Raw genomic sequence first — 18,138 nt, 5'->3', positions numbered from 1 at the left:
CTATCTTTCATATTTCTATCATCTTTTACCAAATCATTTTAATCACCAAACTACTGTAATTTTAAAAATACTACTCCATCTTTTTAAACCTAATTTCCTCTAGTTTTTAACTCAGTGAAAAGAATTCTTAGATTATTAACATTAAGGTTTTTACTTTTTCAGAAATAGTCTTTTATATGAGCAACAGTCATTTAAAGATTTTAACAGAAGCCTCTTGAAAGAAAATTAATGTTTCAACAAGAAACTATAAGGAAATAGAAGGATTAATTTAACTTTAAGTTAAATATTTTCTAGCTTAGGACTTATATTTTGATTTTTTCACTTGATATTATTTATAAGTTTCAAGGTGTTCACCATTATTAATAAACTTTTACAGTTCCTATTAAAATAAAGATTACCACTCTCATGATAAGAAAATTGAAGCAGAGAATTACATTCAATGTACTAAAAATATACTCATATCTAGAAAACTCCATGCAATATAGGTATATTACTAATATACTCATTTCCTTTTTTTGAGAACTAAGCACTAATAGCAAACATTTAATAAATACAGTATAGTTGCAATATGGTGACTCAAGGGCCTGAAAGAGTTAATTCTGCTAGAGATTGATGCCTAACCTCAATAAAGAACTAGCCCAAGCCCTTGAAGGTTCAGATTCACGATTTAATTGGCTAGATTGTGCATTAGGATGTGAAGTAGGATAGCAAAAAAAAAAAAAAAAAAAAAAAAAGGCTTTCTTAAAATAAATATTAAAGAACTGGGAAAAGAAGGAAAACGAATCATCAAATCCCAAAAGCAAATTTCTGAGGCGCAAACTGCCTTTGTTACTGCCTTTGCCCAGTTTCTTTCTGTTCCACAGTATAATGCAACATAAAATGCTGTTTCATGTAGAGATAGGTGTATAAATAGGTTTGGCCCCCAAGCCCATCAGTTCGCACTCTCGGGTGAACAAAAGGCAGCCCAAGTCAACATCCTGGTGAAGGCATTGAGGGGAACTGAACAGTCTGAGCTAAAGAACAGAGCTTTTGGAGAGGAATGTGTGGAAAGGCTTAGGGGCCTCTGCCCCTGTGACCAAAGCCTAAGGTAACCACAAGGAGGAGAGAGCAGAGCTGAGTCTGGGAAAATCCATAGTGATTAGATCCTTATTTCTGCCATAAATGATTATGAGGAAAATAAATCATGTGAGATAGTTCCAGTTTAAAAAAAAAGACTACAGATTCTGAAAACAAGCTTATTTGAATTCTAACCTGGAATCCAAAATGTATTATCTATATGACTGCGGTCAGGTTGTATAATCCTCCAGAGTTTTCTCATCTCTAAAATGAAGAACAACTAATACTTACCTTGTTGGGTTCTGGTGAGAATATGTAAAATAATATGCTGTGAGAGAGCCTGGTTGAACCTTTGACATGTAGTAAACCCAACCAAATGTCGTTTCCCTTTCTTTCCTACCTTTCCTCATCTTAAAGACCAGGCAACACCACAGATAACCTCTCTTACAATGCAACGATTCTGTTGTCTCCCTGGCGATTCAGGGTTTTGAATCCCCTTACTCTCTTGATCCACCTGTTGAAGTATATTTCCAAACTAGAGACATTGTAAAATTTCACAATTATTTGTCCTAGTTTGATTTCTTTTGATGTTCTGAGAAGTCCTTGATAACTATGCTTATGTGTGTCTGTGTTTCAACTTTTTTTTGTTAATTTTTATTTTTACTTTATTTTACTTTACAATACTGTATTGGTTTTGCCATATATTGACATGAATCCACCACGGGTGTACATACGATCCCAAACATGAACCCCCCTCCCACCTCCCTCCCCACTAAATTAAGGCTATTCCCATATCTCAGCAACTATGCCAACCATTATTTGTCATCTCTCTCTCTCCCCTTACACGCATACACATAGACACACACATAGGCACACTTGAGAAGGAAGAGGAAGTGAACATGATCAAAAGAGAATTATCTAGGAAGGTGACTTATTCCCTTTCTTTCCATATCCAGAAAACTTCAAAAGCCTGAAGAGTTCCTGCAAGTTGGAGGTTGTGCTTAGGCAGTGTCAGAGGTGTGACTCAGGTCAGTAACCTCAGGCTACCTTAAGCCCACCCCTGATGAAAACCACACCTGCAGTCTGGTCTTCTCCAGGCCTGTGGCCTGACTTCCAGACACTAGAGGGAGGCTCACACTCAGCAAGGATGCTAGTCTAAGACATTTCGCTTCTGAGATGAGAGGAACATTCAGAAAAAAAAAAAAAAGAGAGAGAGAGAGAAAGAAATAGACCAAAATGAGAAAAGACTTTATTTAAGCCCTCACCTGAGAGGTTTTAACGGAAGCCAACAAAGCAAGTGGAGAAGGAAATGGCAATCCACTCCAGTACTCTTGCTTAGAAAATCCCATGGACAGAGGAACCTGGAAGGCTGCAGTCCATGGGGTCGCTGAGGGTTGGACACGACTGAGTGACTTCACTTTCACTTATCACTTTTATGCATTGGAAAAGGAAATGGCAACCCACTCCAGTGTTCTTACCTGGAGAATCCCAGGGACGGGGGAGCCTTGTGGGCTGCCGTCTATGGGGTCGCACAGAGTTGGACACAACTGAAGTGACTTAGCAACAAAGCAAGCAAACCTACAGTGGAGTATGTATCTGTCCACAGGCTGATTTGGTGCCACTAAGGTCTGGAAGAGGAGGCAGGAGAGAGAATCCAACAGGGTGATGGAAGAGGAAGATAGAGTCTGAAGAGGACATGAAGGAAGAGAGACTGAACGCTGAATCACAAACCTCATTTTCTTTAAAGCTGTAGGAATCATTAGGATTGATGCCAGCAAACCCAGGTCCTCACCAAAGCATGAAATTGGTATTACTCAACCACTTTGGAGAAACCGTGGCTCTGCTCCTGAGGGAAAGTTCTTCAGAAAAACTCAAGGAACTGTCATATCAAGCCTGGCAGCCTTTCTGACCTGGTCTCAGAGCCCCCATCTCAATTTCCCCCTCAGGTGGCCCCTGAGTGACTCATCCTGGCTATATAAATATATATATACGTAGAAACACTTTCATCTCTGAGTCTCAGGGGATCATTGAAACCACTGTGGGATAAAAAGCAGTTGAGATATTGCAGAGTCTCAGCTGGCTGGTTTTATAAAGGCTGCCTTTTAGAAGAAGCTGGAGTATCTAGAAAAACTCTTGAGACATTCATAAACATCAATGAACCGTGGTCTTCAGAAAACTGAAGTTTGATTAAAGCTAGTTGGGATACAGTGCAATTACCCATTTGCATGGCCATGTATTTTTATTTTTCCCTCCCCAAAGCTAAGACCTTTTCCCTTCTAATGCTTTTTTTCTTACAAAATATGTTCAAGCAAATGCTCTCATTCTTAGGGTTTTCATTTTAAATATGGAATCCGTGCATCTGCAATGTACATGGGAACTACTGGGAACTGAGACGTCGTGCACACACATAAAACATGACATTATACTGCTGCAGATCAGCAGGAACGCCAAAGGACCAATCCTGTCTCGGGGCCTGAGCCACTCTCCTGCCTTTCGATATGGTTGTCATCAGGCACAGAACAAATGATTTTCACAAGAGCCTAATTTTCCTGGGATCTCTTAGGCACTTTGAGTGGAGAGGCAGGAGAATGACAGAGAAAGAAAAGCTTGGAGGATGGATCCTCTCCAGGCACACAAGACTGGTTCAGCACCATGAGCAGTACCACACCAACTCCCCCTGATTCACAGACTCTACTGTCTACATCTCCTGCTGTCTCACACTCATGCCTCCATTAGATTTCCCACAAAAGCAATAAAACATACAAGGAGCACTGGAGGAGTACAAAGATATGGAGCTACATTCTGGTCCATAAAAACACAAAAACAAACACAATAAACGAAAACACTTTGGCTCTCTCCTACAACCTCAACATAGCTATTGTCCTATAGCATTGCCAATAGTTTCCTGAATTGAAAGAAAACCTTGTATCCAACTTATAGTTTCAGTCTCTGATTACCAAGTCAAAGAAAAAAAAAAACTTGTAGACATTTCTAAAATTTAGCTTTCATTTAAGAAAAAAAATACTCTAAAGGAAGAGAGTGCTGAACAATTCTTTTCAGACTTAATAAACATCCATAAAGCACTAAAATTAAAACTGTTTAACCACACACACACACACACACACACACACACACACACACACACCCCTTAGGAGGCTTTTGTGAAATTCTCTAGAATACTCTGCTTTGTCACAAGTGGTTATATAAGCAGATAGATTTCCGGATGAAAATTTGTTATATAAGTCAAAATGGAGTTCATACCCTCTGTGTCAAAATTCAGTTAGTTGAAGGGAATATTAAACTAAGAAAAACTGTGAAAATAATTGAGGGGGGGTAGTTTCATTCAGAAGCTTGATTTTCCTTCATTTCCAAAAACTGAGATATATCATGGTAAATACAAAAATACACCAGGGGTGCTCAGATGTAATACATGTAAACCTAATGAAAATTCGCCAGTAAAAGTTACTTTTGGTGTTCTCATGAAGTATTTAAAGAATCAAATAAACACATACCATGTGAAGTCCTAGTTTCCTAAATATAACTTTGAATCTCTGGTGAGGTGAAAGTTTATAAATAAATAAGTACCAGGTTGAGTCTCCCCACAGAAGTCTTAGAGCTATACAACTAACCAGACTTCTCTGGCAATGAGGCAAATCATAAGGGGCAAGTCAAATTTCTATCATTTCCTTTTAAACCGTCTCTCTATCATGAAAAACTGCATTGGTTGATTTTCAGATAAAAAAGGATATAACATGTATTAAAGAAACATTTGGCAGAGTTTACATTTATACTTCATGATAACCTATTGATACTATACTTTGTCAGATCACATTAATATAAATTTGAACTGAACTTGACAAATTCTGTCAAGATGGAAAAGCGTCTGAATTATATGCATCTGCCAGGAAGAAAAAATGCAAAAATTGAAATATGTTTCAGAATAAACATATCAGATAGCATGTACTTTTTATTTTATAGCCATGGGCTCTGACACCTAACCTTCCTTTGGAAAAATATACACAAATTGTATCAAGATACTTGTTTCCTCTTATAGCTGAGAGTTATTTAAACATGCCATTTTTTTAGTGTCCAGGTGGATTTTTTAGGCAATTTTTTCTTTCAGAATATAGATGACTTAGCTACCTACAAAGTAATTTTTGTGATATGTTAAATCCATGACCCAAACTTTAGGTTCTTGGTATAGATGTCCTTAATTTTTTAATAAAAATGCAACAATATATATACACTACTGAATAACCGTACTCTGGAATAACAATGATTTCATAAAGATATACTAAATTTAATAACTATTGCTTCCATGGTAAATGATACCAAAAAATAACATTTCTCTGTTTAAACATTTGCTGAATACCATGTTTATGTATTATTTTTTTCTCCTTTGACAAATGTGGAAGCTATTCCAATTTCCATACAAATACACTAGTAGGTTTAAGGAAATGTCATTACAAGGCTATTTACTTAATTTCTTAGCCTCCCCCCAAAAAAATGAAAGAAAGAAGGAAAAGGAAAGTACTTGGAGTCTATAAATATGTCTTAAAGTGATGTGCTATGTTATGATACATATGCACACTCAGTATATTATATATTAAGATCAGAGGTTTTCTCAACCATTTGCTTATTCAATAGACCTCGCTCAGAAGATAATCTGTGAGTGGTCAGTCCCATTTAGCACATCAGTACCATCAGTTTACAAGTAAAAATACACTTACATATGTATAATAGTGCTTTTCTTAAACAAATTGAGAAGTCAACCAAAATACTGAAGGGAAAAAGATGACATAAAATTGCCATGTCCCACGAATGGATTTTGAAGTGAATATATTCTCTGTATCCCTCTAAACACTTTTCCGAGAGAGTGGAGCTTTCTTTGGCAAATATGTTTTATAAAGAATAGTCCTTTTAAAACATTCCATTTTAGGTGACACACTGTTAGAGATTAAACAGATTTCTACTCTTTTTCAGAATAATCTTATTTGCTCATTTGGAAAACAATTTGTGAAAGAATTATTCATTGTTCCTATGCATACATTTTAAAAATAATTCAGCACACATGACCAAATTATTTTCAAAGTATATACAGAAAGAGAAGAATACTAAACTTTCCCCTGCCTACATGTGAGAGCTTGTCAGCATTCGACTCCAAGGCCTTTAATCCCAGGCTTTAAATAATTCAGATAACAGTTGATTACTCCATTGCAAGAAGCGTTGAGCTCTGCAAAATCTGAGTAATAATATTTTCTACATTAAAAAGCCAATCTCAAATAGTAGGCACCTAAGTAAAACACTTTCTGAGACCAAACCATGCAACCCAGTTTTTGCATTTACTGCATCAACTCTGGTAAATACCACTGTAGTTTACTACAGAGTAATTCTGCATTCTTGCTTTCATTACCAAGCCATCTAGTTCAACAGCTTAATTTGCTGAAGTCACAATCTCCCATCCATACATTTTTTGGGTTTAAAGATTTCTTTGAATTATAACAAGTGAGATGGTTAGTTATGTTACACAGAAATCCAAAAGTGCCCACAAACGAAATTTTAAACTTAATACTGCTTTGACACTCACTTCTATTTCTTTAGGAAAATAATTGTGTTATGTTTTTTGACAACCAAGATTCAATATCTGCTGCCTCTGTTCACTTGTACACATCAGCCATTACAAAAAAGCTTTGCTCACTTGGCTAAATTACAACCTGAGTAATGTAAAACAGGCAGAAGCACCAAGAAATATTGGCTTCCGACCCCAAATCAAAAGGCGACAAAATTTCGCCATCAAAAATGTCTAGCTGAGCTCCAAATGGATTAAATTCATCCATAAAGCTGATGATGTATGGAGCACTTCACTTTGATATATATGAGGGTCCATATACGTCTGAGCATGTGTTCATAATTATCATGGAACCAGACAAATGAAAGAAATACAATTAGGTTATGAACATCAAATAAGCCCTGTAAAAATTATCAAAGTTGAGCAAAGAACCCACTGATTTTCCTGGTCTGGAACATTTTGAATCATTTCCTTCTCTAAAACTACTCATCACATGCTTTCCCTTAAATCCTTGCCTAGCACAGGAATCATCAGTTTCTCTTCATTCTACCAAGCAAGTTCAGCCTTTTCATACATCCGGACTGAAACATCCTGAAGTACAAAATCTACAGACTGCACTCAGTATCACCCCAAAGTACCACATTTGACTACTGCTCATACCATTTGGAAACCAGTCCTCACATGACTACTGGCCTGACACCTCATCCATCAGCGGGTGCCCAGAACAGACCTGGACAGTCTCTTCCTTTGCGCCGTCTCCAGAGTGGAGGCCCAGCTGGGAAACAGGCTTCTCTTCCAATAGCAATTAGATCTTTAAGATCAGGCCTTAGCAATCTGACCTAAAGCCATCTTTCCTCGCAACAAAGTCTCCAGCATCTTCAGAGGAAAAAGACGGGCAGGAAGGCAAATAAGAAGAAATCCAGGTCTCCGTGGCCTGATTAGAAACTTTGTTGTGTCAAATAAACTTTGGCCACTGGCGGAAAGTACCCTATGGTGGCTCTGGCTTTAGAAAGATCTGTCCAGGACTTCTCAATCTTCTATCACCCGCCTCTCTCCCTCTCCCTGTCTCCCTTCTTCTCTTGTTTCAGAAGGGGCCTCTGGTCAGCGCTGATTAATAAGTGTTTTTTGTTGTGAAGTGTTGAATAATAGAGGATGGCCGGTGACCCAGTAAAGACTAAACCTTGCTCTGGTTTATTGTGGCAAGCTGAGAAAGGGGCTTTCGGCCCGGGACCCCAAGCACTGACCCGCACACATCCCGCCGATCGCCTATTCAGCCCCACAGCCCCACAGTCGCCCGGGCTCCCATTGTCTGCCAGGCAACAATGGAGATTTCGCAGGGAAAGTAAAGCTCCTTTCAGCTCCCTCTCTGATGTTTTGCATTTGGGGGAAACACCGACCTCCACTTTTTCCCCCGACATCTTTCCCTATGGCAGTTAGAGCCGTGGATTTTCGGGGGAAACTTGTGTGAGTTTGGTGCTTGTTCGCCCAACACCAGTGTCAGGAAAGGCGAGCTGGGTGGAAAAGAGGAGAGCACCGGAGATTCCTTTTTTTTTTTTTTTAATGCATTTAGATGATGGAAGCCGCCTCTAGGGAGACAGGCGAAGGGGGGGAGGGGAGCAGAAAAAGGCAAGAAAATGATTCTTCGCCAGGGTAGCCCGGGCGGCGGGGGCTTCGGGGCGGAGAGGCGGGCGCGCGGGCGGGCGGCCGGAGAGTGGCGGGTCCGGCTCGGCGCCCGCGAGCCCAGCGCGCCGTCGCGGCTCCTTCCCCGCTCTCCACGCGCCCAGCTCGGCTTCCGAGCGCGAGGCAGCCCCCAGGCCCCGGCGACCCTGCCTCGGGCGCGCTCTGGGACCCGCGAGGCCCGGCTGGGGCGCGGCAGGACAGGGGGTGGGCAGGGGCCCCGCAGGCCTGGGCCGCGTCTCAGTCTCCGAGAGGCTTCGTCTGCTCGGCTTTCCCGCCCCCGGCCCGGGGCTGCCCTCCTAGGTTTTCCGTAGGCCCCGGGGAGGCGGCTGCTCCCTCTGGGCCGGGCGCGCGCGGCCAGGCCGGGGCTCGGGATGGCTCGCCGAGCCTGCTCCGGTCACGGTCCCTCTCGCCGCCTCGCCCCGGCGGCCTTCCATCCCGGGATCGGCCGCCCCCTGAAGACACCGAGGCTCTCGGCTTTCCCCGATGACTCGCTAACCGCCCGACGCGCCCGTCAGTGGGGCGGCCCAGAAAGGCCGGACAAGGGTGGGAGCTGGCGGCTCCCCGTGGCCTGAGGAGTGGAAAGTCCGCTGGGGGTTCGCGCGGCCCGGGGTGGGGGGGGGGAGCTGAGGGCGCAGGGCTCGCCGGCCCCGAGCCGCAGGCTGGGAGGGGGCGCCGTGAGGGACTGCGCTAGGCCGCCCTCCCGGGACCCGCCGGGTCCACGCCCTCGCGGCCGCCTGGGACATGCCGCGCCCGGGTTCCGCGTCCCCGCACGTCCCGCCGCGCGCCTCCACCTTCCCCCGGCGCGCGCCTGTGCGCGGGGCAGAATGAGGGCTAGGGGCCGCGCAGGCCTGGTGGGCGGCGGGAGCCTCGCACTGCGCCTGCCCGCTGGGCCGCGGCCTGTCGCCCCTCGCTCCCCGACCGCTCCTTGACAGCTCCGGGAGCCCGGGGAGGAAGAGGAGCAGGAGGAAGGGCACCGAGAGGAGGTGGAGGCGGCGGGCGGAGAACTAAGGGCAGCCAAGGGGGGAGGAGGGCTCATTGTCCGGTCCCCCCAGTCCAATTGATATGCTAATCCCTTTTCTGATGCCATAACAAAGAACACCTTTGCACTTTTAAAAGACTTTTTGTGCCCTGGCTACAGAAGTTTATTATCCACTAATTAGCAACAACTTCTGGCAATGAGTTGGGTTACATTTTCATAAGCTCCAAGCCCGGGCGACGAGATGCACAGGCCAGGAGGAGGTTCGCGCGCCTGGCAAACCCGAAGGGGAAAAAAAAAACCGGGGCTGGAAAACAGTGGCCCGCTTAGATTCCTGGGGCCAAGGGCGGGAGACCGGGGATCGGAAGCTCTGTGCTCCGAAGGGACTGAAATGTGCCCAGAGAAAGGGACTGAGGGGTCCCTGGGCCCCGGCTGTTAGGTAACCTTATTTGATCCGACACGGTGGCCCGCATCCGGAGAGCTGCGCGGAGGCGGAGGCTTGAGCTGCTTTGCAGGTGTCCTGGCCGAGCCATCTGTTTGGGGTGGAGGGCTGCAAGGCCCGGGCGAATGTTCTAGCATTCCCCTCTGATCTCTTTAGCTTTTTTTCTTTGCAGCCTCTACTTAGAATAAGCCGCAGGCGAGGGAGCGGCCCATAAGTCGGAAACACACCCGTAGCCCGGGTTTCTTCCTAAGGCCTGCCCACAGGAAAGGCTGAAATTCCAGGACCAGAAAAATGAGGCGAAGTTGGCACTGATAGTGCCGGGGAAGGGGTGGGGAACTTGCTGGATTAGGGGCCCACTGAAGTCGTCTGAAATGGTACTCTGGCTAACCAGTGGACACAGCCGCACCTTCCCTGGGGCCGGATGCTGTGCGCACCGCGTGACCCTGCCTCCCTCCGGCTTTGGCAAGATGCTGCCGATCTTTAACAGTCCCACATCCCAGGTCAATAAACTGGAAACGGATAGAATGAGTATCATCCGGCAAAAGATAAAGGGCAGGGGGATGAAGCGCATTCCTTCTAGAGTCTCCGAAGAGAACGCCGTTTCTCTAGCCGCTAGTAAAACACCCGGTACAGTGAGGCCTTGGGTCTGTTAGATAACTTGAGCCCCCGAACCCAGCACTGTTTGAGTGTATGTATGTATGTATGTATATACACACACATATACATCCTATTTTCTAAAAATCTTCTTTCATTTTTGGTTTTCACCTTTTTTTTTTTTTTTTGCAAGAGAGCCCGTTGGGAGTATTGTTGAATTTTTCAAGCAGATGTAAGCTGGGTGCTGGCGGCCTGTGCCTCCTCCTGCTTAGGGCTAAGCAGAGGCGGGCTTGATTAATGTTCAAGGTGAAACATGGCCTTCCTCAAAACCCCACGGTGATGTAGGGTACAAGGCGAATATGCAAAGGCGGGAGGTGGCGCGTTACATGGTTTCATTCCTTTTCGATGGAACGGCGTGCGGTTACCAGCAGCCCTAACCCTTCTGGTATCCCAGCGCACTGTTTCCGAACAGGAGCTGTTAGAACCAGAAAGTGGGGGGTGGGGGGGGGGACGACGACTTCAAGGAATACTGCCGGAGAAAATGCAGATGGTCACCAAGATATTAGTGATGCTGGATCTCATGGTCTCCCAGACAGGAATCTCAGGAGCAAGAAAATATTCCCAAGTGTCTCGTCGGCAGTGGCCGTGGGTGGGGTGAGGAGGAGATGGGTGGTGAGTGCGGGGGAAGAGAGAGGAGGTGTGTCTCAGTTGTCACCCTCGGCCCCCTCCAGTGAGGGAGAACAATGGCGGGGCCTGGGGTTTTCCCTGAAAGAGAAACTGCAGGAAGGCAGAGTTGCTCTTTGTGCTTAACCCTTCCGAGGAAGGGGGAGCCCTACACAGGACCCCCCGCCCCGACCACTGGGCGGTGTCCGCGAGATCTAGACCCCTCCGAGACTCTCTGAGAGCTTTAAAAATAGAGAGAGAGGGAGAGAAAGAGAAAAGAAAGGCGCCGGCCTTGTCGCCTGGTAGTAAGGCCCACTCAGCCTCCGGAAGAAACCCGAGCAAAACCGAGAGACCCTCAGAATTTGCCAGGCGAGGGTTGGGGGGCGGGGAGGGTGAAAACCTCACACTCCCACCTGGTGTGTCAGCCTCTTCACCCCCCTCCTCGCCCCTGCACAACGCCCACCCTCACCCCATCCCAACGTCTGATCATGGTCGATTCTGCTTACGTGTTGTATTTCAGATTAAGGATGTATTTATTTATTTATTTAGTCCTTCAGATCTTCCCGCACCACAAAAAGATTTCATTCTTTTCCAAGGCAAAGGGTTGATTTAAAAAAAAGAAAAACTCTCCATTTTAAATCAATGGGGGAAATCAGATGGCTGTGACCTTGACGTGTGAAATGGGGGAGGGGCGGGTAAATTTGGGGCCCCAAATCCTTGGCCTCTCTGTTTCTGGGGCGTCCTAGGCCTTTTCGAAGGACACCCAGGAGAAGGGGTGTCTATTTTCAAAGGTTACCATTAACAGTTCATTCGCTCAAAGTTGGGAACTTGGTATTTTCATATTACGTGAAATACATGATTTAATTATACTCCAAAAACAAATTAAGGACAGGCCTTCTACACAAATTGGAGGCAGCTAAATGCTCTTTTGTGCCTGCAGCCCTCGGGTTGTTAAAGAGGCTGCTGATGCATGAGAAGTGAGTGAGTGATTTAACTCATTGGGATGCAGGAAGCGACCTGCCCTCTTTTGAAAAAAAGAGAGAGAGGGAGAGAGAGACAGAGACTGAGACTTCGAGCTGGAGAAGAGAGAGGGAGGGGAGAGGAGGGAAAGAAGGGGAGAGAGAGAGGAAAGCGCAGAGGGAGGGAGGCAGGGAGACCAAACCCCCGCTTTACTGCGTTGAAAGCTTCTGAATTTCAAGCAGAAAGTAGAAGGAGCCCCACACGGCTCTGAGCGTCTTTCCTTGGGCTGCGTGTGCAGAGCGTAGACAATGAAAACCTCCATCCCCCTCCCCCAGCCCCGCTAGGCTACAAGATTTTTGTTTTCGTTCCTTCTCAATGGTGGAAGATGTGCAAAATCAAATACAGAGAGATGTGTTTATATTTTGAAAACAAACCAACCGAACGGGCTGAGACGCGGATTACCCAAACGCGCGAGGGCCGTAAGTAAAAAATATATATATATATATATATATATTCCCCCCCACCCCCCGCCCCGGGTGAGCAGAACTCTGCGTCGCGGCGGGGTAGGGGATGTTCGCTTTGTGAGTCGGGGGCACGGGTTTGCTTTCGGGTGGTTTTATTTCCCAGGGCTTTCCTCGAAGCTTGCACCTCCCGCATGTGAGCGGGAGCAGCAGCCGTTTCGCCCGCGGTGGGCGTGCGGAGCAGGGCGCTTGGCTGGCCTGGATGCGGCGTGCGGGAGCGGCGGGGGGCGCCCAGGCGAGGAGTTCCCGCGTAGCGAGCATCCTTCGAGAGCCTTGCGCCCGGCTCTGGGATGCAAGGTTGGTTCCCGGCAGTGGATGGAAATCAGGTCACCGAGGTCCCTAAGCTCCCGGACTCCCAGACGTGCCCAGGGGACTGGATGGAATTGGAGGAGAGATCGGGGGAGGAGGAGAGAGAAGCGAGCACCCCCATCCCCTGCCACCGCCCCCCGCCCCCCAGGCCTAGGATGGAGACTGGGGCCGCCGCTGGCCGGGGCCCTCAGTTTACGAGACTTGGTCTTGGCCGGGGTTCGCTGGCTAGAGAGCATCGCGCCTTCCTAGATAGAAGCTAGGAAGCTTCCTAGTTAGCAGGCTAGCGAGCATCGCGCCTTCTTCTGCACCTCAAAGAGAAGATCTGGTGACAGGGACTGAGCGAGGGTGGCGGAGTGTGTCTCAGAGCGCCTAGGCGGGAGAATTTGTGGTTCTGAGGGAGGTTTTTGTTTTTTTTTTTTTCTCCTCTTGGAAATGCGCAAGAATTCCGCGGGCTCACGCTTTCTTTGTGCGCCAGGCAGCGCCAAGCGCTTTGTGCTTCACAAGGAGAAAATGGCGAGTCCTATTGTGTTTAGGCCATTTTCTTCCGGTACAAGGATTTTCCCAAGTTCTAAAGACTTCTTTGGAAAGTAGCCTTCTCTTGCCCTGAAAAGTGTGAATCGCTGTAGTTCGTCCCGGTGGCCTGGGGTGGGTACCGACCTCAAATGAGGCAAGAGCCTGTTTTCTTACCGTTGGACTACTTTGTATCAAAACAAAAAAATATGACCAGTTTGTGCAGGTCGATCCCCTTCAAAGATTCGCAGCGGCTCTCAGAGATTCAGAAAATAAGCGTCTGTTTATGTGTTTATCTATATATGTCATACTTTTCCTGATAATCTGAAGGGAAAGATAAAGGACAAAAGACAATTAAGTGTTTGGAAGATGGAGGGAAGTTTTTTTCTTTATTCTTTCACCCCTCAAGGAAACCCCAGGAGAGGTTAAATGTTACTCTGCCAGGTCAATCTTTTGTTTTTTAAACTGAAGGTGAAACGTTGTTTTGGACTGAAGGAAGCAGCCTTAACAACTAGAGGATATGCCTTCTTTGCTTCACAAGAAAAAAAAAATTACAAGGTTAAAGAAGGGATTTAGCTTAATACTCTTAGTGCTTGTGTATGTGCGTATGTGTGTGATTATATCTATCTGTACAGAGAATTGAGAAGGTTGCTGTTTGGCCTTTTTTCTTTATTTATCATTTTTGTGAAGATTTCTGCATTTGTTAAGCCATATGTTAAAGTGGACAAGGATGCTTCTACAAGAATGCCTTACATTTCTGAAAGCAAAAAACAAATGAACAATGAAAAACTGCAGGTTGGAAAATACTACTTCCTACTGACTACAATTCTTTGGAGCCCTAAACGCGGTGGTGATTTTATCAGCTCAAAAGTAATGTAATGCAAACTTTTCCCATTGGCTTCTTGTACTCTAAACTGGGTGGCAAATATATAGAAATGAAAACAACTGGAATAAAAAAGAGGACTTACACCCTACAGACGTTCCCCTCTTGACATTATCTTAAAATGTTAAGGCATAAAATTGGTGCCTAGGCATCCTGATTTCCATTTTTCAAAAGGTACCCCTACCACCTCCCTTCATGTGGATCAAAACCATGGACAGCGAACTAATATGAAATCACTGAGCAAAAAAGCAGCTCTTGTAAAATTTTGTGGGAGCAGAATGGAAGCTTACATTCAAAACATGTCGGGAGACAAAAACAATCTTTAGATTTTTATAAGGAATTAGACTCCTTTACATTGTGGCATTTCAAACATCCTACTATGTGCAAAGAAACAATGACTTATATACCCTGCTGGAGTAGTATATGTTATTAATCTAACTAAGATGAGGTCCACCCTTTGTTACTGATAAATAACAAGTTTAAATCCATCCTTTTAAGGTGTGAGCTGTTTCTTGTAAGGCCTTCAAGCAGAGTGAGGATAGAGAAATTTTACTGTTTTAGCCTAGTATTAGCTGAATGACACTGGAGCAAATTAAATAGATTTTTATCAGTGACTGAATTTCTAAATGCATAGAATTGGAAAAATTAAATGCCACTTTGATAGACAGAAATAATATGAATGGAGATATAATCCAGCTACTCCTTCTACTCATATTTAGGCACTGTAATATATAACCAGCAATGCAGTATTGTCAGCAAACATTTTTTTCTAAGTAAATCACAGGTTTTTTTCATATATACACATTTGATTTAGGGCACAGGGTTAGTTCAGTGCAGCCCTGTGTTGGAGATCAATTTATGCTGCTTCTTACATTGTATGAATTGCCTTTATTCCTTTCCAGAATTGAACTTCATTTAAAGCCATTTCATTTGTGGATTACATAACACATTCAAAATTGCTCATTTAAATTTCCAATTTTGTGTATCTTTTGGCTTATTTCATAACTTGACTTCAGTGTGACTTGTAGAGGCCTGGGAAATAATATAAAGCAAAGATAATACTCAGGTGTAAAGAAAAGAAAATAGTTTATATTTAAATTTTAAAATGATATCAAGTTAAAGAGAGTTTAGGGTTTCTAAATTAATTATTTGATCTTTACTCATTGAATTTGACTATAGAATGAAATTGCAGTTACTTGAATGTATAGAATCTTACAATTAGGTGCTAGATATGTTTTGGACATACACACACACTTTTTTTTCTTTTTTTTATAATGTCTTCAAAGTACTTACAAAGAAAATGCAGTGATCAGGACCATGGTGAGGTCCCCTTGGCACACCCAGTGCTGGCCCTGGATTCTGCTTGGGATGTGGAGGTCAGTTGGAAGAGGGGTCATTGTTTAGAAAGGCACATTAGTCCAAAATGGCATCCGTGATGAGATTAAACACAAACCTAAATCTTGGCCTGGGCAAAGGCTGGCAGTGGGCGCGAAGAGGAGATGCAGACAAGCTTGGTTCTGCTGCCTGCGCACATAACTGAGAAGCTGCCCCCAAGTCCGCCCCTCTTTTGGAGCCCGGACTCTGTCTGGGCCTAAGGTGCTTATTTAGCTGTTTCTTGGTCGTCTGTGTGTGGGGCCAAGAGCCCAAGAGCTTCGATTTAGGGATTCAGACAAGAGGTCCTGAAGCTGTGGTGGGCTCTCGTATCCATTTTAAGGAGAGGCAGCCCGGAATGGTGACTTGGACTTGGTTTATACAAGCCGGAGCATGGACGGCAGGGCTGTGAGAAGAGGTCTGGAGAGACTGGGGGCACGACGTCGTGGGGGGTGGGGGTGGCGGGATGTCTTTGGGCCCCCTGTGTTGGTGCCAGTGGGTGTAAGGCAAGGGCAGGGTACTTGCCCTTCGCTGTACCAGGCGCAGCTCTTTGGGGGCTGAGCGCCTTCTGCGGCTCTTTGGTTTCAAGGACACAGCGAGCTGCTCAGGACTTTGGGAGCCAACATCTGTCTGACTGGTGACGTCAGCAACCCGTGTAATCCTCTTCTGCTGAAGGCAGATGCCTTATTTGTTTGGCTGGAGCGAGCCATTAATCCCTAATTCTGGATCAGCAAGCGAGGGGGAAAGACTGGACCGCTCCGATCCACCCCCTCCCCACCCCCACCTCCCACCCTAAAGCACCTTATACCACCGAAGCCTCTCAGCCTCCTCTTTCCTCCGAGAACGCGCTGAGCAGCAATCGAAAACGCTCTGGTCCTCTGCAGGTTTGAGCTGGGCTAGCAGGTCTTTCTCCTTCGGATTTCCAGGGCTCTATGTTATCTGTGATGCTTTCTCTCATCGATCTTTTCGATTTTCTTGCTGGGACTCGCCGATCCTGCAGTTTGCAGGGTACCAAGCCAAGAAGGGGTGGGGATTGGAGAGTGCGGATCCAGAGTTCGGTGTAAAGGATGGGGTGAAGAGGGGGGAAAGGGGGTACACCATGCCGGGACGGCTGGACTGCACCGGAGGACCCTCTGCGGACGCATTCTGAAGGTTCCGGCGCCAGAAACCCCTTCTCTGGCCGCGAAGATGCCGCAGGGTCCGGCCCCCACCTCGCGGCTTCCGCAGCGCGAGCAGCGCGCTCCGCCACCGCGCCGCCCCCCAGGCTGCGCGCCCAGCTGAAGCCTGGGGACAGCCTGGGGACGGAGATTGAGCCCGCCGGCTGAGGTGCCGTCCTCCCGTCACCTCATCTCCCTCGCCTGCTCCCCTCCGCCTCTTGTCCCTTCTCCCCGCCCCAGGTTCCCCCTCCTCCCTCCCGCCTCCCTCTCTTAATGATGCGCTGTGATTCTGTTTTTCAGGGGCGCGCTCTGGGGTCTCCGCGCTAGACCGGCTCCCGGCGGTCTCCACAGCCACAGCCGGACTCTACGCCGCCCCCGGTGCCGCGGGGGCCGAGAGTCCTCCCTTTCTCGGACACCGGAGCTGGAGTGGGCCTTTCCCTCCTGCGGACCGCGCCGAAGGGGACGCCGAGAAAAGAGCCGCTGCGCCCTCCGCCTCCGGCCCGCCGCGCTGACGGCTCCGCCCTTAGAGGTCAACTCCCCTCATCCCTTTCTCTGTCCTGCTCGCCCTCCCTCGGCCCGGCCCCGGCTCCGCCAGCCTCTGGACTGTGGCCGCAGTCTGAGGATTGCGCATCCGCTGCGCTGAGCTACTCCGAACCGCATCCCCCAGGCGGGCCCAGACCCGAGGTCCGCGCTCCCGGGCGGTGGGAAAGCCTTAGCAAGCAGCCTTTTCTCTACAGCAAAGCTGTAGCTGGACCAGATGGGCCGCCCAGCTCTCTCGGGACTAGGCAGGTGCAGTTGAGTTAATTTTTCCGCATTACAAAGAAAGATGACCCAGCCGGCCCCTGGACTCTGATCTCCCCCAAACCTCCCCAGCGAAACTGCGGTCGCGTTCTCAGAGGACACAGAGACTAGGCGTATCTGCGCGTTTATCTTCCCTACACAGACGTATGATGGTCGTCTTTTGTGTGTGCTAGATCCCTCCCCGACAGCAGGAAGTGATTGGCAAAGCTTTCTGCAGTAGAACATGCAGTGGCGCGGTCCTTAAAATCTGCCCTTCCTCACAAACGACTTAGGAGAGATGCAGGGCGGACCAACTCAGCTAATTGCCTTCCGTAAAATGATTACGAAGTTAGTTCTGAACCAGAGGGGGAATTAACTTCGACCCACGCCCGTCGTTTGAAAACTAGATTTATAGGCGTCTGTATATTTCTAGGTGCGCTGTAAATGGCATGCAGATATATGCATATGTATACGCAGACACATGCATCGTCTACACTTCCAGACTAATTAGCAGCGGCTCTGGCAGCTGTGGCAGGAGGCGAGCTGAGACCGGAGCCATGTTTATGGGTTACAGGACTCCGGGGGAGTCCTAGGGACTCGACCTCCCGGCAAGGGAAAAGGGCAGGAGGAGAAGTGTGATCTTAGCAGTAGGTCAGTTTCTTTCCGG

The 18,138-nt window shown here is 46.7% G+C and overlaps 1 protein-coding gene across 1 annotated transcript; it reads right to left on the bottom strand.

Annotated features, from left to right (window-relative positions):
• On the bottom strand, positions 8,797 to 9,860 carry LOC108637482 (basic salivary proline-rich protein 4-like). Its single transcript, XM_018058097.1, has 3 exons — positions 9,726 to 9,860; positions 9,495 to 9,554; positions 8,797 to 9,309 (listed from the first exon to the last, which is right to left on the bottom strand). The coding sequence occupies exons 1-3, from the start codon at positions 9,858 to 9,860 to the stop codon at positions 8,797 to 8,799; spliced, it is 708 nt and encodes a 235-aa protein (XP_017913586.1).

Source organism: Capra hircus, chromosome 14 (genome assembly GCF_001704415.2).
Source record: "Capra hircus breed San Clemente chromosome 14, ASM170441v1, whole genome shotgun sequence".
NCBI classification, from domain to species: domain Eukaryota; kingdom Metazoa; phylum Chordata; class Mammalia; order Artiodactyla; family Bovidae; genus Capra; species Capra hircus.
This window is presented reverse-complemented; position numbering and strand designations above follow the sequence as displayed.

What these genes read in the sequence shown, in the direction of transcription:
- LOC108637482 (XM_018058097.1), bottom strand. Translation starts at nt 9,860, where the DNA reads ATGCTAGAACATTCGCCCGGGCCTTGCAGCCCTCCACCCCAAACAGAT. An exon ending in ACCGTGTCGGATCAAATAAG is followed by an intron (nt 9,555 to 9,725) that starts GTTACCTAACAG and finishes CGGGTTTGCCAG; the next exon opens with GCGCGCGAACCTCCTCCTGG. An exon ending in GGCTTGGAGCTTATGAAAAT is followed by an intron (nt 9,310 to 9,494) that starts GTAACCCAACTC and finishes GGCTGCCCTTAG; the next exon opens with TTCTCCGCCCGCCGCCTCCA.